At 41.3% G+C, this 25,508-nt stretch overlaps 1 protein-coding gene across 13 annotated transcripts in view; it reads left to right on the forward strand.

The window, feature by feature from the left end:
• LOC121584791 (pre-B-cell leukemia transcription factor 3) overlaps window positions 1-24,934 on the forward strand; it is an 88,938-nt gene extending 64,004 nt beyond the window's left edge. For 2 of the 13 annotated variants that reach the window (XM_041900902.2, XM_041900904.2), the window contains exons 3-11: window positions 3,015-3,262; window positions 4,321-4,511; window positions 5,735-5,870; window positions 7,038-7,067; window positions 14,865-15,030; window positions 15,630-15,707; window positions 16,160-16,272; window positions 17,777-17,866; window positions 23,114-24,934. In XM_041900902.2, coding sequence (XP_041756836.1) covers window positions 3,015-3,262; window positions 4,321-4,511; window positions 5,735-5,870; window positions 7,038-7,067; window positions 14,865-15,030; window positions 15,630-15,707; window positions 16,160-16,272; window positions 17,777-17,866; window positions 23,114-23,206 — 1,145 coding nt within the window. In that variant the 3' untranslated portion in view covers window positions 23,207-24,934. The remainder of the gene's footprint in view (window positions 1-3,014; window positions 3,263-4,320; window positions 4,512-5,734; window positions 5,871-7,037; window positions 7,068-14,864; window positions 15,031-15,629; window positions 15,708-16,159; window positions 16,273-17,776; window positions 17,867-23,113) is intronic. The other 11 variants (XM_041900903.2, XM_041900905.2, XM_041900907.2 and 8 more) reach the window with 9 other exon arrangements.
• The last annotated feature ends 574 nt before the right edge of the window (window positions 24,935-25,508 follow it).

A 25,508-nucleotide genomic window follows, 5' to 3' on the forward strand; every position in this document is an offset into this window, starting at 1 on the left:
TGTGTGTCTCAGAGAGAGAGAGAGAGAGAGAGAGAGAGAGAGAGAGAGCACACTCACTAGGTGTGCTGGGTCAGTCGGTCAGTCAGTGCCTGGTAGAGGCCCTCTCTGATTGCTAGGCTACTGCCTCACACAATAGAACCACTAATCTTCTTATTTAAAATTCAGGTTCACCATATCTTAATGAAGCCATAATAAACTGTTAAATCCCTACATCTCTGGCAGATAGAGACAACCCTGGTAATCATAACATCTGAGTGGGCACTCAGTGTTTACTGCAGATTGGGTGCCTTTTTTATTGCTTTATTGGACTGAATAATACAGGTTTATTCTGACCGGCTGCTGTCTTTTTTCATTGCAGCCATCATGACAACATTCTCTATGCCTGCAGGTGTACTCCAATGCTGACTGATGGCTAATTAGGATTGAAATATATAGAAAAGAAAGAAAAGATAATAAGAAACAGCAGGTCCCGATAACAATAGCAAAAGTCAGCACTCAATTATTTGTTTGTGTGTGTGTGGTTGCGTGCGTGCGTGCGTGCGTGGTTGCATGCGAGCCCTGAGATTTCTTAGAGTTGCACAGTAATCAAGTGCACAATTAGAAGAGAAAAAGGGAAAATATTGTGTAAGACTAGTTCTCGCAGATTGTTGTAAATGAAGTAGAATAATGCTGATTATGGTAACATTAAGAGTGTGGAAGAACCTTGGCTTTGTTTTTAATCACAGAAAACCAACAGACAGTCGTGATTTAAGGCTTTGCTCTATGCAGAAAAGGCAGACATGCTTGAGGTACAGTGAGGGGAAAAAATATTTGATCCCCTGCTGATTTTGTACGTTTGCCCACTGACAAAGAAATGATCAGTCTATAATTTTAATGGTAGGTTTATTTGAACAGTGAGAGACAGAATAACAACAAAAAATACCAGAAAAACACATGTCAAAAATGTTATAAATTGATTTGCATTTTAATGAGGGAGATAAGTATTTGACCCCCTCTCAATCAGAAAGATTTCTGGCTCCCAGGTGTCTTTTATACAGGTAACGAGCTGAGATTAGGAGCACACTCTTAAAGGGAGTGCTCCTAATCTCAGTTTGTTACCTGTATAAAAGACACCTGTCCACAGAAGCAATCAATCAATCAGATTCCAAACTCTCCACCATGGCCAAGACCAAAGAGCTCTCCAAGGATGTCAGGGACAAGATTGTAGACCTACACAAGGCTGGAATGGGCTACAAGACCATCGCCAAGCAGCTTGGTGAGAAGGTGACAACAGTTGGTGCGATTATTCGCAAATGGAAGAAACACAAAATAACTGTCAATCTCCCTTGGCCTGGGGCTCCATGCAAGATCTCACCTCGTGGAGTTGCAATGATCATGAGAACAGTGAGGAATCTGCCAAGAACTACACGGGAGGATCTTGTCAATGATCTCAAGGCAGCTGGGACCATAGTCACCAAGAAAACAATTGGTAACACACTACGCCGTGAAGGACTGAAATCCTGCAGCACCCGCAAGGTCGCCCTGCTCAAGAAAGCACATATGCATGCCCGTCTGAAGTTTGCCAATGAACATCTGAATGATTCAGAGGAGAACTGGGTGAAAGTGTTGTGGTCAGATGAGACCAAAATGGAGCTCTTTGGCATCAACTCAACTCGCCGTGTTTGGAGGAGGAGGAATGCTGCCTATGACCCCAAGAACACCATCCCCACCATCAAACATGGAGGTGGAAACATTATGCTTTGGGGGTGTTTTTCTGCTAAGGGGACAGGACAACTTCACCGCATCAAAGGGACGATGGACGGGGCCATGTACTGTCAAATCTTGGGTGAGAACCTCCTTCCCTCAGCCAGGGCATTGAAAATGGGTCGTGGATGGGTATTCCAGCATGACAATGACCCAAAACACACGGCCAAGGCAACAAAGGAGTGGCTCAAGAAGAAGCACATTAAGGTCCTGGAGTGGCCTAGCCGGTCTCCAGACCTTAATCCCATAGAAAATCTGTGGAAGGTGGCCAAACGTCAGCCTCAAAACCTTAATTACTTGGAGATCTGCAAAGAGGAGTGGGACAAAATCCCTCCTGAGATGTGTGCAAACCTGGTGGCCAACTACAAGAAACGTCTGACCTCTGTGATTGCCAACAAGGGTTTTGGCACCAAGTACTAAGTCATGTTTTGCAGAGGGGTCAAATACTTTTTTCCCTCATTAAAATGCAAATCAATTGATAACATTTTTTACATATGTTTTTCTGGATTTTTTTGTTGTTATTATGTCTCTCACTCTTCAAATAAACCTACCATTAAAATTATAGACTGATCATTTCTTTGTCAGTGGGCAAACGTACAAAATCAGCAGGGGATCAAATACTTTTTTCCCTCACTATATATTCCTCTGTTTAGCATCCTTTCGGAGAATAGAGGTTCCACCTCGCAGTTGAGCATTTGTCAGTTTATGGATGTTGCTGTCATGTAAGCCTCCCTGTACACACAGTGTGCAGCGCAGTGTGTAGATAAAATAAGGCAGGCCCGGGCTTTAGGCAATAGGAACACAGCACGTACACAGGAGGTACCCAATCCATGCCCACAGGGGATTACTCGCCCTGCACTATGGCTATATGACAGACATCCAGAGAAAGGTACCTATAGAAAATAATTTTGGCTTTAGCGGCTCACTGCTCAGGAGACTGTACAAGATGATACTTGTGAGGCTGGCACTTAAGCTGCATAATTTGAGCTGTTGTATTTTTTTTACTTTCATTGAAATCAGCCAGTCAGCCATGGAGGAGTCAGTTTAAGAGTTTGTGTCTAGGTGTGGTTCTTGATGAGTCCATCAAACTCACCCTCTGGTATAGAAGGAACACTAAACAAATGACAAATTAGTATTCAGTTACCATGGAGGTTCTGCCCTATCAAAAAAAGAACAGTATCAAAACGCCTTTGTGTCTGTGTCATGTCTGGAGGTCTGGATGTCCTCATGTCTAACTGTGTCTGTCTCTCTCTCTGTCTGATGTCTCTCAGGCCTCAGCATCCGTGGTGCCCAGGAGGAGGACCCTCCCGACCCCCAGCTCATGCGCCTGGACAACATGCTGCTGGCGGAGGGCGTGTCAGGACCAGAGAAAGGGGGTGGATCTGCCGCTGCCGCCGCTGCAGCCGCAGCCTCGGGCGGGGCCTCAGACAACTCCATCGAACACTCAGACTACAGAGCCAAACTCACCCAGATCAGACAGATATACCACACAGAGCTGGAGAAATACGAACAGGTTGGTGTGAGTCACACCTTTAACCATCTTCACATCACACCTTTAAGCTTCATAGACTTATTATTAGAGTACAAAAACAGGAACAAAATATTCACCTTGTAATATTGGAAACTTACATATTTTGTGGTTCGTTAACTAAGTCTCAGGAGTAGTGTAGTCTAAGTCTAAGTTAACTAAGTTAACTAAGTCTCGGGAGTAGTGTAGTGAAAGTCTAAGTTAACTAAGTCTCGGGAGTAGTGTAGTCTAAGTCTACGTTAACTAAGTCTGGGGAGTAGTGTAGTCTGAGTTAACTAAGTTAACTAAGTCTGGGAAGTAGAGTAGTCTAAGTAATGTAGTCGTCTCACTAAAATTAGAATATGATCAACTCATTCAGGTGCCATGTTGAGCTTCAGCAATAAAACAGACACATTATAGGAGAAAATGAAAGGTGGAACACTGATGCCTCAGCAAGGCAGCGAGGTGAATTAGACTAATGTACTCCCGGCACTCTGAGAGGAGAGGAGTGAGGGAGAGGAGGAGAGGAGTGAGGGAGGGGAGGAGAGGAGTGAGGGAGGGGAGGAGAGGAGTGAGGGAGGAGAGAAGAGGAGTGAGGGAGGGAGAAGAGGAGGGAGGGGAGAAGAGGGCACACAACACTTTGCCTGGAGTGAATGCATCTTTCTTAGGGGTGTTTCCAGGTTTTAATTATCTAAATGTAAATACTTAACGAATTTTACTCAGAGTAATGAGCTAAAGTGTGCACTACGTAAATGAGTTATTCTAATTAATCATGTATGAACTACTGGTTTAACGAAAAGCTGTTTAAATTCTCTCTGTGCTGGGCCGAAGCCAAATTGCAAATCGGCATTTGCATTTATAGATGACTTCACCAACTAAGTAATTTAAGTGCTCAGCAGTTGTATAAATACTGGGCTGTGTTTTTCAAAGGCACGATCAGTGAATATACTTTTAACTAAGGGAGAAGGCTCATAAACACATTCAGCTACTAAAAGAGTTGTTCCTAGCCAAAGGATACTAGCCATGAGGGCACTAACAGAGCTGGGTTGTGCTCTGTGATTTCTCTGCAGGCGTGTAACGAGTTCACCACCCATGTGATGAACCTGCTGAGGGAGCAGTCCCGCACGCGACCCATCTCTCCCAAAGAGATAGAACGCATGGTGGGCATCATCCACCGCAAGTTCAGCTCCATCCAGATGCAGCTCAAACAGAGCACCTGTGAGGCCGTCATGATCCTGCGCTCCAGATTCCTTGATGCCAGGTCAGTGTGTATATATGATGTGCCTGTGTGTTACTGTGTGTGTCTCTGTGTTCCCAATCTTTTGTTAGACCGTGACCCACAAAACCAATGTTTCTATCCTGGGGCATACCGTAGGAAGGCACTCAGAGACAGAACTATATGGAGACATGATCGTAATAACAACACTTCCTAGAAAATTAACTTCCTATCTGCGAAAAACTAATCCACAACATACAGCGCCAAACAGTACACTGCAAATATTCATAGATAATCTTGCCATAAAGCACTCGTGTTATGTATTATAGCCATCTTCTCAAGATAATCATCTGCTAGCACCTGAAAGCAGTTTAGATTAAATGAAGTGGGAACAAAGTTAAATGTAATCAGCAGGTGTTATGGATTACTGTAATCACAAACATTTTGTGGAGTGGAACTCTTCGGAGATTGGGAGGAAGCAGAAACCAAGAAGAACCACATTTGCTGCCCATTGCTTGTGTGAATTGCAGTAAACAAGGCAAAATAAGCAGCAAATGCTCAATAACATGATAAGTAGTTCCCTGGGGGGAAGAAGTGGACCAAGATCTAGTTAGAGTTGGTTTGTTCCCAATGGAGTTCCCTGTTGTGGAGTGGAGCTCTGAGGAGAGTGGGAGGAAGCAGAAACCAAGCAGATGCACATTTGCTGCCCATTGCTTGTGTGAAGTGTAGTAAACAAGGTAAAATAAGCAGCAAATGCTCAATAACATGATAAGTAGTGCCCTGGGGGGGTAAAGGGGACCCAGATCTAGTTAGAGTTGGTTTGTTCCCACTGGAGTTCCCTGGGGCCGTGGCATTTCAGGAACAATGCTCAGCTGGGCATGTCTTGATTTCTATAATGTACCGAGATGCAACTGGGCAGCTGGGCCTAGCGCTCCATCACCAAGCCTGCCCATCCGCTGTGCTAAACACTACACATTACACGCTTGGCCTGGAGATCAGAGACCAACAGACCAAATTAAGCAATGTATGAGTTTGTGTGTTTCTGTGTGTGTGTTGTGTGTGTTTGTGGGTTAAGCGGTTGGCGGATGGCTTGGTGTGTGTTGATGGTGCTGAAAGGAGGACACAATATTCCGCTCCCCCATTCCTTATTATTTTCACCATTTATGTGTGAGATTGATTGTGCTATTTGTCCGATCCAAATGGATGAGTTAATGCTGGTTTCGTTAATGAGCTTGCTTGGCCTTTCTCTCATTTTGTTCACTATTAAGGCGGAAAAGGAGAAACTTCAGCAAGCAGGCGACGGAAATCTTGAACGAGTATTTCTACTCGCACCTCAGCAACCCATATCCCAGTGAAGAAGCCAAAGAGGAGTTGGCCAAAAAGTGCAGCATTACAGTATCCCAGGTGGGTGCAGCTTCCTTATCTCAGACGCAGTGGCTGGTGGGTATTCAGGGGAGAAAAGGCAGTAGACGAGGCCCCTGGCTGCAACTCAAGACCAGCCTGGAAGGACGGCTAGGCCACACTATCAGAGCACAATGTCCTTATCTTACCTTGACATTGAGCCTAATGACACCTTAGCTAGGGCAGGTTCAGCCTATCACAGCAGTGGCCACGGGGAGGGGAGGTCAGTTTCCTAATATTGACCTCAATCAGAGGCCTACAGTGGGTAAGCCCTCCATAGATGTCCACTCTGGGCCTGTTAGCCTCCATAGATGTCCACTCTGGGCCTGTTAGTCCTCCATAGATGTCCACTCTGGGCCTGTTAGTCCTCCATAGATGTCCAATCTGGGCCTGTTAGTCCTCCATAGATGTCCACTCTGGACCAGTTAGTCCTCCATAGATGTCCACTCTGGGCCTGTTAGTCCTCCATAGATGTCCACTCTGGGCCTGTTAGTCCTCCATAGATGTCCACTCTGGGCCTGTTAGTCCTCCATAGATGTCCACTCTGGACCAGTTAGTCCTCCATAGATGTCCAATCTGGACCTGTTAGTCCTCCATAGATGTCCACTCCGGGCCAGTTAGTCCTCCATAGATGTCCACTCTGGGTCCCCTGCCATTTTCTTTGTCATTCTCTCTGTCTGCTTGATCAGTCCAGGTGGCTGGATGTCTACCAGTATAGTTTATCCAGTTAATCCATGTGATGTTTAAGGTACATGTGAAGTCACAGTGCTCAGGCTTAGGCTTGTACATGGCGACGACACTGCTTTACCCACTAAACATTCTGTTTTTACAAACAATTTATGTGACTTTCCCACTTGACCTTTAGCCTAATAGTTGGGTTAACCTGAAGGCAATATCATTTCTCACACCCAACCCCCACACCCAAACCAATTTAGCATTCTTATCATCCTGCACTCTGTTCTGCTACTATTGTTAAAAGTTGGATCATTTTGATTTTTGTATTCTAATTCAGATGTTAATCCATGGTTGTTCCAATTTGAGAATTACCTATACAATAAAAACTGATTTGCAATGTTCTCTCTTGTCTGTGGGGAGGGGGTGTGGAGGGGTATATTGAGTGTAGTCATGCAGAGTCAGATACTGTAAAAGCCCATTCTTTTTTGCCTTCAGGGGGTGGGAAGCACCATCACAGTATCACAGGTATGTCATGACTTCTCCTGATCCACTGTTGTTGTTTTCATTCTTTTGTATCTTTTCTTGGTTTCTGTATGTGCACCTTCACAGTCTACCACTGCACACAGATCCCCTCCCTCACACAAATGGACTGATATCCTGGCATTCAAAATCAATCTGATGCTATTTTAATGTAGGCGTACCATGCTTACAGCTTTACTGTAAGTTTGGCACCAAGCAAGTTCCACTGTGATACATAGAACCTGTGTTATTTTGCTGTTGAATCTCACTCGATATTGGGTGAGCAAATCATACGCTAAGACTAGGTATCATACAACATTTTCATAGTATTTTCAGCTCACTTTTGATCATTATTTGTGATTGTTAAATACAATTTAAAGACAACAACCATACCACCACATTATATGTTGGTTTTGATGTCTCGTCATATCATTTTACTTTTTTGTTATTTCTATAACACAAATAATTTGTTTTCTACATAGTATGCATTTTTTGTTAGTTATAGATCGTCTGCTAGTTATGCCCTTCTTGGTTTTAGAACATGCAGTGTATGTCTAACGTTCTGCTTTCTGCCAGTGTGGTTCATGTTAGTTGAAGGAGCGGGAATTGACCCTCACAAGTGGAACAATTCTCTGTTCTGAGTGCTTCACTAAACAGGGCACTGTAGGAGTTCCCAGGAGGACAAATCAGTCCAGAAATAAGAGGCCTTTTAAGAATTCACTTGAACTCATCTCAAGCCCCATTAGCAGGGTTCTCCTTGACAAGCCTTGTCCACTGCAGACACTCCTATTGACTACTTTTTAGTGCTTTGGCTCAGTCTTAGTGAGTTAGACTATGTCAAGTCCTCTCTGAGTTTGTTGTCTTACCCAAGCAAAGGAGAGCCTGGTGAAGTCAGAAGAGTTACTCCAGAGAATGAGCAGTAATGGCATGTTTGGGTATTTCCAGATACTCTCAAACTCAATGGTGAGCTTTGTTCACTGAGGAAGGCATTATGTACAGTATTACAGTACCTTTGTGTACTTCATTATATAACTTACTTTCATATACACTACAGTGACTGTAGGACAACTATGTGAATCAATAAGCATTAGCTATCAGTCTGATGGTTATCACAGATGTCTAGGTGGAATGTACTGCTTTGATTTATGGATTGACTAAGTAGGTTTAGGTGGACATTATACAATGCCAATATTGTTCTCTGACTAGAGGGAACTGAGTGTGTGTTTCATTGCATGAACATATACTGAACAAAAATGTAAACGCAACATGTAAAGTGTTGGTCCCATGTTTCATGAGCTGTAATAATAGATCCCAGAAATGTTCCATACGAACAAAAAGCTTTGAATGTTCATTTCTCTACCATAAGCCGCCTCCAACGTAGTTTTAGAGAATTTGACAGTACGTCCAACTGCCTCACAACTGCAGACCACGTGTATGTTGTCATGTGGGCAAACGGTTTGCTGATGTCAACGTTGTGAACAGATTGCCACATGGTGGCAGTGGGGTTATGGTATGGGCAGGCATAAGATACGGACAACAAACCCAATTGCATTTTATCGATGGCAATTTGAATGCACAAAAAACTGTGATGAGATCCTGAGGCCCATTGTGAGGCCCATTTTATTTATTTTTATCTGTGACCAACAGATATATATATTTATTCCCAGTCGTGAATTCATAGATTAGGGCCTAATGAATTTATTTCAATAGTCATGAAATTGTTGCATGTTCCGTTTATATTTTTGTTCAGTATAATTTGAGCCAGTTTGCTACAGCAGGAAAATAATCCTGCAGCAACAGGAAATGTGAATTATAATTCATGGAAATTTTTTGTAGGGGTTGATAAATCTTTTACATTTACATTTTAGTCATTTAGCAGACGCTCTTATCCAGAGCGACTTACAGTTAGTGAGTGCATACAATTTTTTTTATTTATTTTTTTATACTGGCCCCCCGTGGGAATCGAATCCACAACCCTGGCGTTGCAAACGCCATGCTCTACCAACTGAACTACATCCCTGCCGGCCATTCCCTCCCCTACCCTGGGCCAATTGTGCGCCGCCCCATGGGTCTCCCGGTCGCGGCCGGCTACGACAGAGCCTGGATTCGAACCAGGATCTCTAGTGGCACAGCTAGCACTGCGATGCAGTGCCTTAGACCACTGCGCCACTTTTCTTAGGGCAAATCAAGTCTGACATTTTAAAGTGATATTACAAACTTTAGAAGCATTTTTAAACCTTGAATACACTACAAGTTTGCGCCAAAAGAGTGTTAAAGTTAAGATCCTACATTTGTAATTGTGTTGTTCAAGATGTTACCTCACTTCATGAGGCAATGGCCCTCTAAATTCAGGATGCAGTCTTACTGTATTATTTCACTCTGTCAGTTTGCATGTGTGACACTGGGCTCCTAAATGAAGGCGTGGGATTGGACGGCAGTGGTTTGTGTCAGTGTTTATGGATATGTCAGGGGCCATAATTGTTATAATCTCCAGACAGTGCTGCTGAGAGGGGGCACTCTGCTACCAGGGCACAGACAGGGACAGGCAGCCCTCTAGACGGACAAAAGAGAGAGAGCTCAGAACACAGGGCCGACTCAGCACCACAATCTGTGGTTACCCATTTCAGAGCCCACGCTCTTCACACTTATCAATATTTCAAGTCATTATATATTTAGGCGAGGCATGCCTTGGGTTAAGGTGTTAAGTATTCATGTTCTCTGTTCTATTATTGATAATGTTAGCAGCATGACGGCTACTGAAACCACCTTTGTCTGTATAATTAAGACCCATGTTTGAGGATTCATTAAAGAGTCTCCCCAAGAAGACCTTATAAATCCAGTTGTATTGAGATCTTGGAAAGATCATCTATTCCCTTTCAATGACAAGAGCAGTGTATTGACCCGGAGTAGAAATGTTAGTGAATTATTAACTACTGTTACATGTCCTCTCTAGTGGGTCACTGAGAACAAACCCGGTGTCGTGTTCTTGCAAGCAGTCTGCATGGCCATTATACAATTGCTCCCTTTGATGCAGCTGCTGAGGTTCAGTCTTTCAACTTGGCTCCCACTACACAGGGAAGTCAATTTAATGCACAGTCTGCCACAAGATAAAAGGGAATTAGTTCTGTGAATTGGGTTGTGGTCCCTACCTTACGGTGCCAGCATTTACACAATGTTTAGCTCAACTGTGAATCACCAAAGCCAGAGTTGAGTGGGCAGAAGAAAAATGTGTGTAGACCAGGGGAAGTGGCCCCTTAATACCCAGGATAGAGGATGCTAACACAGCTGAGGCTGTGCAATCTAACACAGTACAGTGGTTAAATACAGTCATAACAACTTGTCCTGTATAATATAATAATACTGTCCAGGTCATCACAAACTGATATATTCATTAGAATTTCCCCATCGTATGATTCTCAAAAGCAATTCTGTTTTTGAATTGATTGTAATACTTTTCTATGTCAAGCATTCATGTAACACAATGTTGAATACCGGTTAGTTTTTTAAAATATTTTTATTTATTATTTTAATTTAAACTATTTTATACTTTAATCCTTATTTAGCAGACGCTCTTATCCAGAGCGACTTACAGTTAGTGCATCCATTATTTTTTTTTTTTTATATATATATATTTTTTTCATACTGGCCCCCCGTGGGAATCAAACCCACAACCCTGGCGTTGCAAACGCCATGCTCTACAAACATCCCTGCCGGCCATTCCCTCCCCTACCCTGGGCCAATTGTGCACCGCACCATGGGTCTCCCGGTCGCAGCCGGCTACAACAGAGCCTGGATTCGAACCAGGATCTCTAGTGGCACAGCTAGCACTGCGATGCAGTGCCTTAGACCACTGCGCCACTCGGGAGTTCACTGGTTCTATCAATAATCAGAAGCAAATATGTCTGAGAACTACTGTTTCCAGTAGAACTATAACCCCAGTAGAACTATAGCCCCAGTAGAACAATAACCCCAGTAGAACTATAACCCCAGTAGAACTATAGCCCCAGTAGAACTATAGCCCCAGTAGAACTATAGCCCCAGTAGAACAATAACCCCAGTAGAACTATAACCCCAGTAGAACTATAGCCCCAGTAGAACTATAGCCCCTGTAGAACTATAGCCCCAGTAGAACTATAACCCCAGTAGAACTATAGCCCCAGTAGAACTATAACCCCAGTAGAACTATAACCCCAGTAGAACTATAACCTCAGTAGAACTATAGCCCCAGTAGAACTATAGCATAACCAAAACCAGTGATAGTCACCATGATGATTACCATTATAACCATTTTCAAAGGCCTCTCATATATTGCTAATCCAAGCTTAATGTCATTATCATTGTGTTTATTATGCACTATAATGCCATGTAGATGGGATGCATAAACATGTCTGGCTGTGGTGCGGCTAGGTAGTTTTCATTATGTTGTGGCCCTTGTGTTAAAATAGCACTGCTGATAAGTGACTTCTTTATGATGCGCTGTGAGGCCCATAGATGCCATTGAAGCAGACAGGTACGGCCTCGGTCCTCCATGTGATTTCATAAAGAATCGATTAAAGGTACCTACAGCTATTACCCAGCAGCACACACACACTCACACAGATAGACAGGCAGCTCAGCTCAGCCGTTACTATTAGATGAAACAGGCCAGAGGCTTTAGAGAGCTGTCTGGAGGCTTCTTTTTACCTATGCTTTGTTTTCTCTCTCTTAAATGTTAGCCCAAGTACTGTAACGCAGAATCATTACTGGTATTAAATGCATTATAGTTCTACATTTTCTGAAATATAACAATGCCATTGCATTTGTCTTAAAGTGATTTCTCGAAGCATGGTAATGTGTTTTTATTTCCTGTAAAATATATACAGGAATATATATACACTACATATACACTACCAGTCAAAAGTTTGGACACACCTACTCATTCAAGGGTTTTTCTTTATTTGTACTATTCTTTACATGAAAAAATAAAATAAAATAATTAACTGTAAGTCGCTCTATATAAGAGCGTCTGCTAAAAGACGTACATGTAAATGTAAAACATCAAAACTATGAAATAACACATATGGAATCATGTAGCAAACAAAAAAGTGTTAAACAAATCAAAATATATTTTATATTTGAGATTCTTCAAATAGCCACCATTTGCCTTGATGACAGCTTTGCACACTCTTGGCATTCTCTCAACCAGCTTCACCTGGAATGCTTTTCCAACAGTCTTGAAGGAGTTCCCACATATGCTGAGCACTTGTTGGCTGCTTTTCCTTCACTCTGTGGTCCGAATCATCCCAAACCATCTCAATTGGGTTGAGGTCGGGGGATTGTGGAGGCCAGGTTATCTGATCCAGCACTCCATAGCCCTTACACAGCCTGGACGTGTGTTGGGTCATTGTCCTTTTGAAAACAAATGATAGTCCCTCTAAGCCCAAACCAGACGGGATGGCGTATCGCTGCAGAATGCTGTGGTAACCATGCTGGTTAAGTGTGCCTTGAAATCACTGACAGTGTCACCAGCAAAGCACCCCCACCTCCATGCTTTACGGTGGGAAATACACATGCTGAGATCATCCGTTAATATAATAATATAATAATATGTTCACCCACACTCTGAAGCATTTATTTGGGCTGCAATTTCTGAGGCTGGTAACTCTAATGAACTTATCCTCTGCAGCAGAGGTAACTCTGGGTCACCATTCCTGTGATGGTCTTCATTAGAGCCAGTTTCATCATAGCGCTTGATGGTTCTTGAACTTTTCCGTATTGACTGACCTTCATGTCTTAAAGTAATTGTGGACTGTCGTTTCTCTTTGCTTATTTGAGCTGTTCTTGCCGTAATATGGACTTGGTCTTTTACCAAATAGGGCTATCTTCTGTATACCCCCCTACCTTGTCACAACAATGCTCAAACGCATTAAGAAGGAAATAAATTCCACAAATTAACTTTTAAGAAGGCACACCTGTTAATTGAAATGCATTCCAGGTGACTACCTCATGAAGCTGGTTGAGAGAATGCCAAGAGTGTGCAAAGCTGTCATCAAGGCAAAGGGTGGCTATTTGAAGAATCTCTCTCTCTATAAAATATATTTTGATTTGTTTAACACTTTTTTGGTTACTACATGATTCCATATGAGTTATTTCATAATTTTGATGTCTTCACTATGATTCTACAATGTAGAAAATAGTAAAAATAAAGAAAAACCCTGGAATGAGTAGGTGTGTCCAAACTTTTGACTGGTACTGTATATATATATATATATATATATATATATATATATATATATATATTAATATCCCAATAATGATACCACTCAGAGAGAGGTTTTTATGTTCTGCAGTGCTGTTGGTGATCTGGCTCAAAGGGTGAGACTGCCTGCATTCTCTCTGCCCTTAACATCCACTGTAAGCAGGTTAAGTAAAAAGGATGATGGCTATGGCTTTCATTGCTTCCAATTAAACCTTGCTTGTTAGTTTAACCTCTAGGTAAACACATAAAACAATTGATGTCAAGGAAACCCTGCCAACAGTGGTTTCGCCTGAATGGACATTTATTTTAATTGCCTAGATATTAAAGATTTAGAAGAACAGAGACATGCAGGATAAAAACGATCTGATGTCATGCAAATCTAGTCGGTTTGCGCATGCTGCAGCATTGGCGGGTTGCTAGAGATATTAAAATGTAAGCGCAGGGGTGGAAATTAAATAAAGCTTCATTAGGGGCAGCTGCTCTTTGGCTGGTCCGGCAGCAGGCTGCAGGAGATGAAGGGAGCCAGAGCACGGCGACAGGCCACTCTAATTTATAGGCCTATTAAAACACAACCCTAATCTCATTATTATTCCACTATTATTGCTTCACACACTGGAAATTATATTTATTTTCTTTCTTTCTGTCTTTCTTTCTTTCTTTCTTTCTTTCTTTCTTTCTTTCTTTCTTTCTTTCTTTCTTTCTTTCTTTCTTTCTTTCTTTCTTTCTTTCTTTCTTTCTTTCTTTCTTTCTTTCTTTCTTTGTACCAGGAGGTTGGAAGGATTTATTTATATCACTCTAATACTGTAGTATTAGTCATAGTGATATAATAGAAATATAGACATTTAGAAATATAGAAGCTGTACTTTCTACAGTTTTTAATGTTAGCATTTACTATTATTGTTAAAGTGGTAGCTAAGCTGTGATGATACAGTTTCAATTGAAAGAGATACAGCAAACATTTTGCCCTGAGATTGTATTTCATATGGACGCAAAGGTTCCTCATAAACGTTGTGTTATAGGCCTCACTGTTACTCGTTGACCTCACCATAGCACCACAATGCCTGCGTCCTGTGTTATGCAGCCTGGCTGACTGAATGTGCAGTGGCCAGACATGGGTTTGATGATCTGCACTGGTGACGAAGTAATCATCTTCATTAATATTAATCTGTGTATCTGTTAAGCAAGTTCAACCACCAATGCAGTAGCAAACAAGTCTACACATAAAATGGCAGAACTTATTTCCTTAACAATAGGCCTGGCAATGTAATACAATCAGGATCACTTTTTTTCAGTGTGTGTTGTGGGAGAGGAGCAGCCCCTGGTGTGTTGGTTTTGTCAAGAGACAAACAGAGAGCATGTCATGCTCCTTTCTATGATAACGCACAAGTGATTCCTGATTATTGCTTAATTAGCCTGCATACCCAGTGGATATTACTGCAGGGGCTGGGAATTGAGTACTTGATGGACCCAAACGTGACATCTTGAAACAATCACACTGCTCAGTGCACAGTGCCTTGGCTGCTTGACATCTGACACCTCGGCTCTCCCTCTGCTTTCTCCCCCAGGTATCCAACTGGTTCGGCAACAAGAGAATCCGGTACAAGAAGAACATAGGCAAGTTCCAGGAAGAAGCTAACCTGTACGCTGCTAAGACTGCAGTAACAGCAGCGCATGCAGTGGCCGCCGCAGTGCAGAACAGCCAGACCAACTCCCCTACCACACCCAACTCCGGTAGGCACCCCTGTGCAGGCCCTAACTCTGCCATCCACCCCCAGCACTCAGCCCCCAGCCCCCCATGCTAAACCCCCACTCACGCAGCATTCACGCAGGCAGGAGTGACAGGCACTGCTCCCAGCCTGGGGATCACAGAGTCTCCTGTCTTTAAGCAGTCGATGCCAAATAAGACAAGCAAACTCATGCATAAAGAGTGAGTTCTTGGTTTGTGAACCGAGAACAGATGTATTTCTGGCAAAAAGACAATTCAAAATGATGTCACTGAGGTTTTGTTTTCCCTTGACTTTTCCTCAAACCCCCCTCTAATTTGTCAAACTGTAGCTCCACTGAATGGTAGTGCATTTTATTCTAAGAGAGATTGAAAATAATAGCTGGGAGCAGTTACAGTAGACTGTATATGTTACACCAATGTGAAATAACAACAACAATGCACACAATTGTTAATGAATAGGACTTACAAATGACAATAGAAAGACATCCAACACAATGTATAGTCCAGGAGAATGACTGTGATTTTGGACTTGGCTGACGTGACAAGGGGATGTGATCTGGTAAGCGATAGCTATTTGAAGTGGTCCCCTTTTTCTTGCACCCAGGATTCCAGATGAAAGATGAAGAATTTCAGCTGGACTCTGCAGAGAGCAAAAACACTCTTTTAACCAACATGTTTACTGGTACTGCTCTTTTCGTAAGCTTCTTATTGTCCTTGTCATTGGCATATGATATTCCCCACTAACAGTAGATAGGGAGTATGGGATGCGGAACAAATTGGGAGCTTAAAGTTATCAGACACATATTGGATCTCTGTTTGTGTCATGTGATTTTTATTCAGTTTGTTTTGCCTCTTTTTCTGTGGACAATCTGAATACCCTCCTCAGAGTTATGACATGACCATAATCCTCTCCTCATGTGTTTCCTTGCTTCCCTTCATTTATTTTGTAGTTGCTTGCTTTCTGGGAATCTAGTAACTGAGTGTAGTAGTGGGTGTTGTGTATGTAGGTACAGTAGAGTGTGTTTGCGTTTGTGTCTCTCTGTGCTCTTGTGTGTGTGTGTGTTTAGTTAGTGTGTACTCTTTCCTCGTAGCCCTCTATATAGTTATTCAGCTACTTACATCTTCCCTTTCCAGGTTCTTCAGGTTCTTTTAACCTCCCAAACTCTGGGGACATGTTCTTGAGCATGCAGTCTCTGAATGGGGATTCTTACCAAGGGGCACAAGTTGGAGCCAATGTGCAGTCACAGGTAGGAGCCACAAACAGGGACAGGTCTTGTGTGCAAATGCACAGAGCCGTCCCAGTTTTGCCTGTGTGCTGAGCCATCCACAGTGCAGTCTTGAAGTACAGTACAGTAACTAAGACATGCTTCCCACATTGGGTCAGCTCAGATTCCCACAGTGTCACGGTCTCTACTGTAAAAGTGACACTGTGGGCTCCATGTTCTATTTTGAGAACACTGAAAGTGTTTGCTGACTGTAATTCGCTTTGAATGGAATATTCTGGCCTACCTAAAAATATCCCACCCCATTGCAATCAATAAGTATTTATCCAGAAAATGTATTTATTTAATCTCTGTAACAGACTTGATTGAAGTTTCCGATTTTGTGAATGCATTTGGCTTTGACTTGAGCTCTTGGGTTGGTGTTGGGTTTTATGGTATTGTATTCTCCCTACAGTCCTGTCTTGTATCCTTTCCTGTCTTTGTCTCATTTTGGTTGTGTTGCATTTTGTTGTTGTTGTCATCCGTTATGTTATTTCTTCAGGTTCAGAGACAGACATAGAGAAACATTGCCAGAAGATACTGACCCAACCGTTACACTTGTTTACACTGAACTGCACTGGGGTCAGAACGCAATCATGGTTACATTAAGACACCATGGAGCCGGCGTGAGATATGGGTCGGAAAACATACTTCAATGCAGGGATGGGATATGCCACTGTACTAAAAATGTTACCTTCATCCACACTGCTCCATCGAGAAGTTTGGAATACTACCAGTTTTCCCGGAAACCTGCCCTCATGCTAGCTAGCATTAGCCACATCAGCCATTATGGAATGGCACGTCACGTTGAACAACAAAGGAGCTGATTGGCTGACACTGCCATTCCAAAATGGCTGTCGTGGCTACTGCTAGCCAACATTGAGGATGAAAATGGCAGTTTTCCTTGAGTGGTGTGGATGAAGGTACAATTTGGAGTACAGTGGCATATCCAATCCCTGCATTGAGGTACGTTTTCCTACCAGTATCTCGCGCCGGCTCCATGCTGTCTTAATGTAACCATGATTGCTTTCCGACCCCAATGCAGCTCAGTGTAAACAAGCGTAACGGTATGGTCAGTATCTTCTGGCTAAGAGAAACATATCCATAAACATGTCAGATGGCCCAATTAGAACTAGAGACTAATGGTTTTGGACATAGCTGCAGAAAGTAGGGGTGCTGAGGGTGCTGCAGCACCCCCTGAAAAAAATAAAATTGTGAAGTAGGCCTTTATTGCTTGAACCCCCCCCCATCGATAGCACCCCCAACCCATCTTCCCGCGGCCATGGTTTCGGAAAAGGCACACACCAATCATAACACCATGGAGAGATTAGTCTGGTTAACGTGTTGTCTGTGTCTCATAGTCCCTTTCCACATGGAGTGTGGAATTACGTTTTGTATGTTTTGAAACATGGCATTGAGCATGTGTGTTAATGTAAACCCCCATGCCACAGTGAGTTGACAGCCATGCCCACCCTCTCTCTCCCATCAGGTGGATACCCTGCGCCATGTTATCAGTCAGACGGCAGGATACAGTGAAGCTCTAGGGGGGAACACTATGTACAGTCCACACGGCTTGAATGTAAGTGTCTCTGCTTCCTCTTTCTGTAGGTACCATTCTGGAGACAGTGGTTATACCCTGAGCAGACCTTGTCCAAACTGGATCCATTCTACTGTAAACATTAGTCACAGTATGGTAGTAGTAAGCTTGGATACAGTACACCTCGCCTTGCTGCCCACTGTGTGATAGAAGTGATAGCTTAGGCAAATTAATTGCACTCATTTATTAAATTTCTTGACCCGTTATACATTTCCTTTTCTCAGAACAAAGTTTCGAATATAACTAAAAAAGGTTTTATGGAAATGTAGGCTGTCAGGGACATAGTAAGAATAGATGGCTAATCTGAGCTCAGTGAGCCAGGGAAGTGAGAAACTCCATTCAGCACTGCCATAGCAAATGATTGAGCTTCTTAAAGGATGAAACGAACATGTGACATAGGAGATTAGAGATTGTAGAAATGTTGGCACATTTTCAATGCAGGAGGATAAAAGCATAGTTTAATAAAGCACACATAGATAGATCATAGTGCAGGTGGAATAAAAATACATTTGATTTAAAATTCACCCGTTTTTGCTTTAATAAACATCTTGTAATACCTTATGTGACTGAAACCAAAATGAAATGAGTAGGCTTTATTTGTGTTTCTATGTTTAATTTAGCTGTTTTGAAATGCTTCAGAGACTTTGCCATATCCTTATCATCATGATAAAATATGAACGTGAGATCGCCTGCAGCCTTTTCCAGACGTGAATTCCATCTTCCTTGATGAGGCCTGATACAGTGCTTTTTTGTAATACAGTGCATAATCAGAAGCCATCAGAGTAAAGATTAATTTATTTGATGAGAGAGAGCAAGAAAGAGAGAGGCAGAGGGAGAGAGAGGAATGACTACTGACATATTTCCCTTAGCAATATCAGAGAGAAAATATTACTATTTGTTGTCTTCATGTTGCCATGGTTGGGACAGTAGTGATGTGAAGGCTCAGTTATATTCAGCTTCCCAAAATGGCAGCTATTGTTATTGAGAGGCATTTGAATATAATGAGCTTATATGTAAATTCTGAAAGGATCATATAAAAGTTATACATTTTGAACCTTTGTCAACCATTTAGATTATAATTGTTTTCTTCATACTTGACAATCACTCCAGTCCCAGTTCATTGTATAAAAGTTGGATACATATTTGGAAGTATATTAAATGAGCACACAGTTTTTTTGTGGTGTTTTCAATGTAAGCAAGCACTCTCTTGCTAAAAGATAACACAGGCCGTCATTAGTGTTCTCAGACAGTGCTTGGTGTCATTTTGGTTTTGTTGAGCACCCTTTAGCCTGCAGGCCTTTTTAGCAGAAGTGTCAACCTCTAGCAGGCTCAACTGAAGTGTTTCACACTCTCTCACAAGGTTTCTCACTTTCCTTCACTGTTTAAGCCAGAGCTCACTTAATCGCCACACGAGCATACGCTCTGAAATACAACATTACTGGCAAGTCAACACATCCAATAAGGGCACCTGCGAAAAGAGGAAAAACTTCCAGGCAACAGAAAAACATGCATTGGATAATTCATTTAAAGAGATGGAGAGGCCTTCTCATCCAGCAATACTCTTATTTCAATGCAGTACCGTCATTGTGACAAAGCAGACCAGATTAATATTTATTGACCTATTCCAGGTGATCTAAATCATCAAAATACTAATTCCACCAATGAGCCACATGTGCTAGAGCTCCCAGTGTACAGTAATGCAGATGAATTGTTTTGATAATGAAGTGCATCATAGATAAATTAGCATACGCTAACCTTTTGTTTTGTTGATGGTGACGGAGGTGATACAGCAAAGGCTAGTCCCTGCCGCGAGCCAAGCCAAGTCAGGCTGGCTCAGACTGGCTCTCTTGGAAATGCCCTGCCTTGTCACTTCCACTTAGCGTTCCCCACCTCACCCAGCCCCAGCCTTCCCTCTTCCTGACTGACAGAAGAATATGTAGTGACAAGCTGCTGAAATCTGATTGGACTGATTTCAGAGTTCGCTCCCATTGGCTGAGACATACGGCCAATTTGTTTCTAGGAGTCTCATTGCTGATGCTAGTATAACGCAGAGAATGGCCATTGGCTTGGCGGTTATACTATATCAAAGGAGACTAGGGATGGGAGAGATATCAAATTAATTAAATGAATTCTAATGTATCTTTTTGCGCGATATTCCAAATACCTGTATCGCAATAATACTTTTTTTGTATTCTTTTTTTTATGAGCGTTTATGTCCGCTTGTTCTCATGTTGTATTTTTGGTCTCGTGTCTTTCGCTCCTCTGTGCTGTGTGCACTTTCCCATTTACACCAGAGATGTGTATTTAATGACGAGATGCTCATGTATCCTCCCTAACAATGGGAGTCGTTGTGCCAAAGGCGGGAAGGCAGGTGACAAGCTTAGGTCCAAAATAAGCCCATAGAAACTCATTGGCCTTATTTTCGACAGATTTTAGTGAGAGTGAAACCTCTCGCTTCGCCTCTTCCTCTCTGTTTACACACAAACACCAAGCACCTCCCCCTCCCACTCACATCAACAAAGATGAGAGATCACTTCTTCCTCTCTGACAAGCGGTTTCAACTCGCCATTTGCATTTGAGGTTTGGTCCAACAAAATCATTCATACGGTCACCGAAACACATTGAGACCTTATTTTACTGTAATAGCGGAGAAGTTAACCTCTCTAATGATACCCTTTTTATGTCTCAACTCCTCAAATTGCACGCAGAGCAGACACTACTAAAATGGGAGTATCAATTAACATGATTGTGGAAAATTAATGCTCAGTTTGTCCCGCTAGCAGCAGTTACAGTTGAAGTCGGAAGTTTACATACACTTAGGTCAACCTAAGGCTAATTGACATCATTTTAGTCAATTGGAGGTGTACCTGTGGATGTATTTCAGTGCCTCTTTGCTTGACATCATGGGAAAATCAAAATAAATCAGCCAAGACCTCAGAAAAAAATTGTAGACCTCCACAACTCTGGTTCATCCTTGGGAGCAATTTCCAAACGCCTGACGGTACCACGTTCATCTGTACAACCAATAGTACGCAAGTATAAACACCATGGGACCACACAGCCGTCATATCACTCAGGAAGGACACACGTTCTGTCTCCTAGAGATGAACGTACTTTGGTGCGAAAAGTGCAAATCAATCCCAGAACAACACTGAAGGACCTTGTGAAGATGCTGGAGGAAACAGGTCAAAAGTATCTATATCCACAGTAAAACGAGTCCTATGTCGACATAACCTGAAAGGCCGCTCAGCAAGGAAGAAGCCACTGCTCCAAAACCGCCATAAAAAAGCCAGACTACGGTTTGCAACTGCACATGGGGACAAAGATCGTACTTTTTGGAGAAATGTCCTCTGGTTTGATGAAACAAAAATAGAACTGTTTGGCCATAATGACCATCGTTATGTTTGGAGGAAAAAGGGGAAAGCTTGCAAGCCGAAGAACACCATCCCAACCGTGAAGCACGGGGTGGCAGCATCATGCTGTGGGGGTGCTTTGCTGCAGGAGGGACTGGTGCACTTCACAAAATAGATGACATCAGTCAGGAAGTTAAAGCTTGGTCGCAAATGGGTCTTCCAAATGGACAATGACCCCAAGCATACTTCCAAAGTTGTGGCAAAATGGCTTAAGGACAACAAAGTCAAGGTATTGGAGTGGCCATCACAAAGCCCTGACCTCAATCCTATAGAACATTTGTGGGCAGAACTGAAAAAGTGTGTGTGAGCAAGGAGGCCTACAAACCTGACTCAGTTGCACCAGTTCTGTCAGGAGGAATGGGCCAAAATTTACCCAACTTATTGTGGGAAGCTTGTGGAAGGCTACCCGAAACGTTTGACCCAAGTTAAACAATTTAAAGGCAATGCTACCAAATACTAATTGAGTGTATGTAAACTTCTGACCCACTGGGAATGTGATGAAAGAAATCAAAGCTGAAATAAATAATTCTCTCTACTATTATTCTGACATTTCACATTCTTAAAATAAAGTGGTGATCCTAACTGACCTAAGACAGGGAATTTTTACGAGGATTAAATGTCAGGAATTGTGAAAAACTGAGTTTAAATGTATTTGGCTAAGTTGTATGTAAACTTCTGACTTCAGCTGTATACTAGCTGTCTGGTCTGTGTTTTATAAATGTGCAATAAGCATAAAACACAATTATATAAAGAATTGGGAACTCGTTCTCATTCTGAGAAATAATGTAGGCCAGTTGATTTCAACATCTGAACAAAGTGGACAGGCTAACATGCTCTTCAAACAGTTGGAGATGGACAGAAGGGTGTGTTCATAACAATTAAACTGTTCTGCCTCGTTAGCTAGTAAATAGATCCAATTTTGCTCAACTTTAAATTTAAAGATTTTCTGGCTACTCACTAGAACGTAGGCTTGTGCTTGAGTGATTGTTTACGAGACCTGTGTTCATTTTGTACAATGCCTGCTACAAGAAGTTATTCAAATCAAAATCAAATACAATTGTATTTGTCACATGCGCCGAATACAACTGGTGTAGACTTTACCGTGAAATGCTTGCTTACGAGCCCTTCCAAATGATGCAGAGTTTTAAAATAATAATAATAAATAATAAATAATGTGTAACACGAGAAATGAAAGTGCATTTTCATAAACAGACTTGAAAGCCAGATCAGTGATTGTTACGAAACCCCTCCCAGGTTAAACTATCTTGATAAAATAATTACATTATTAGTGACTCTTTTGGTTTTGGAAGGCTTATATTTAGCCTAGGTATAATTTCACAAGCCCTGAATTAATTAGATTATTACTGACTTTTTAAAATGCAGTGTATTGACCTTTCATTTTACAACAAAGCTTATTTAGAGAATTGCCCATATATATTGTGAATTGCCCATAAGTGTGAAAACAAATAGCTATGATTTTTAGGCCATATCGCCCAGCCCTAAAGGAGACACCTATTTGTATTAATTCATTAGTACATTAGCATATGTACACACACATTCTGTGTACACAATGAGAATGACTATTTTACCTTATATTTTGGTGTATATCTGTATTCTACTAAATATATTTTATTGTGCAGAGTCATCTTATTCTCCCTCACATGAAAATGTCTTTGGGGGAATAAGAACTGGTCTTGATTACAAATAGAGGCTCCTTACAAAAGCATTAGGTTGTTAACATGGACTTCGTCGTTTGTAGTGATATTATATTACTAAGTATTTCATTGTGATCCCTTCTCTTCTGCTTCCTTCCTAGGCTAATGTGGGATGGCACGATACAACCACTCCATCTGCTGTAATCTCCCCAACAGAAGGACCTGGAAGTGTGCACTCTGATACCTCAAATTGATCTCTGTTATCGATGCATCTGATCCCCAAGCTGTAAAGCCTGAACTTTCACTGACTGACCAACCAGAGAGGATAAACAAAACTTTTTTTCAGAACTAATTGTCTTCTGCATCTACCAGAGTCCTCACCCCCCTCGCAATGACTTTCTACAATATGGACACCTGATGTTTTCTTGGTAGTTCAGTGAAATCGTCACTCAAACTTCATCAGTCTCATGATTATAATTCACCATTGCTTTAGTTATGTTTGTCATTTGAAGGGGTAAGCACGTACTGTACAAATCAAACAAGACCCAGATCTTTATTGTGTAACATTCATTTCAATTGACAATTGATTTAAGAAATAATGTTTCCCAAGCTGAAATTATTCCCAGTGCTGAGTGTATGACATTATGTGTTGTCATAGGTATTCTAAAACGTTTTGGTTTTGAAATGCAATATATATATATATTTCCTATCTTTTTTCTTTTTTGATCAGTCAATTACCTTGACTCTTGGTCTCTTACCGTATATTGGCTAACAATGTAGCGGTTCTATCACTGAATGCCAGGAGTGATGTTTGTCTGTAATGTTGTACAGCAACTAAAAAAGGCTCCCGTTGTAAACTCACTGGCAGCTTGGGAGAGTTACTTTCAATATTAGTTATGCCTTACAACCACCAGTTTGAAATCCATTAGCAGTCATTGACAGTAGAAGTTCATTGACAATGGTAATGGGATAACTCTGTATTTTACAAACTTGGGACATATTTCACAGTTATCAACAAAAATAGCATAAAAAGACTAGAGTGATTGTCAAGCATAGAAAAGCATGAAAGTCATGTGATATTTAAATGTGTTTTTTTGACGATGGGTTGAAATAGTCATGGGTCTAACCGTAAATCCAACCAGTTATAGCACTTCCTTTTGGCACGTGACAAGATACCAGTCACACAAAATGTGTTGTATATAATATAGCTTAAGAGTATTTATACATCCCACCAATCAATACACAGATTTATTACCTCATTCAAACTCATAGAAACCAATAGATTTTCAACATTTCTATAGCTTAGAGTGCTCATTTACTACCTCTAAACAATATCACTACCATCGTTTTTGTCTTTTTATTTAACATTTTTATTTAGTTATTTTGATTACATCTTGTAATAAACTCTTTGTTTTTGTTCATGTAATCTAATGTATATTTTAATCTTTTAAGAAAATAAAGTTGCTTTGTTGCAACTATAAAAACACAAAAACAAGAAAATTGATGATGTTAACAATAATATTAATACTAAGAATAGTGAAAACATTCAATTTAAAAGAATAAGAGGGAGAGGTGCAAAATTGTTGGTTGGTGGATTTTGAGGGAGGGATGGGAGAACGTTGGTCATAAATTAACACCAAACAGTAAAACTGTTGTAAATACTGAAGAACATTTTAAATGTTTCTCATCTTGTTACTAATTCACACAAAAAAACATTATAAAAACTGTAATGCATAGAGGTTTCAGTATTCAGAACTCTACATTTCAAGCTCTGTTTCACAGGGTTCAATCTTTCTTTGTCTTTTTTTGTATTGTATGTGATTCTGAAACAGATAAAGTCAAGACAAATTATTTGTGGCAGTGATTCTAATGTATTAAAAATGTCTAGTGTTTCTTTCTAACCAGACTACACCCTGGACTGAAAAGTCTTTCTTGTGGTAGTTATGTGTAATTTCAAACATGAATAAACTTTTTGCTTTCAAGACAGAAATTCCTGTTCTTATTATTAATTGGTACATTGTACATTTATACATTACTACTAACAATCTTTGAGTATAACAATCTCCCCCCCCCCCAATGGCACACATACACAATCCATGTCTCAATTGTCTCAAGGCTTATAAATCCTTCTTTATCCTGTCTCCTCCTCATCATCTACACTGATTGAAGTGGATTTAACAAGTGACATCAATAAGGGATCATAGCGTTCACCTGGATTCATCTGATCAGTCTATGTCATGGAAAGATCAGGTTTTCTTAATGTTTTGTGATTGACATGATTTCAGTTTCTTTGACTTTGACATTGTCATGATCAGAATGCATTACAGAAACGAATACAGTGAAAAGTAATAACATGGCTGTATATGGCTCATAAGACCCCTACAGTCACTGCATAAAGTATGACCAATCTAGGTACTTACAGTGAGGGAAAAAAAGTATTTGATCCCCTGCAGATTTTGTACGTTTGCCCACTGACAAAGACATGATCAGTCTATAATTTAAATGGTAGGTTTATTTCAACAGTGAGAGACGGAATAACAACAAAAAAATCCAGAA

This window comes from Coregonus clupeaformis, chromosome 16 (assembly GCF_020615455.1).
Source record: "Coregonus clupeaformis isolate EN_2021a chromosome 16, ASM2061545v1, whole genome shotgun sequence".
Taxonomy (NCBI): Eukaryota; Metazoa; Chordata; class Actinopteri; order Salmoniformes; family Salmonidae; genus Coregonus; species Coregonus clupeaformis.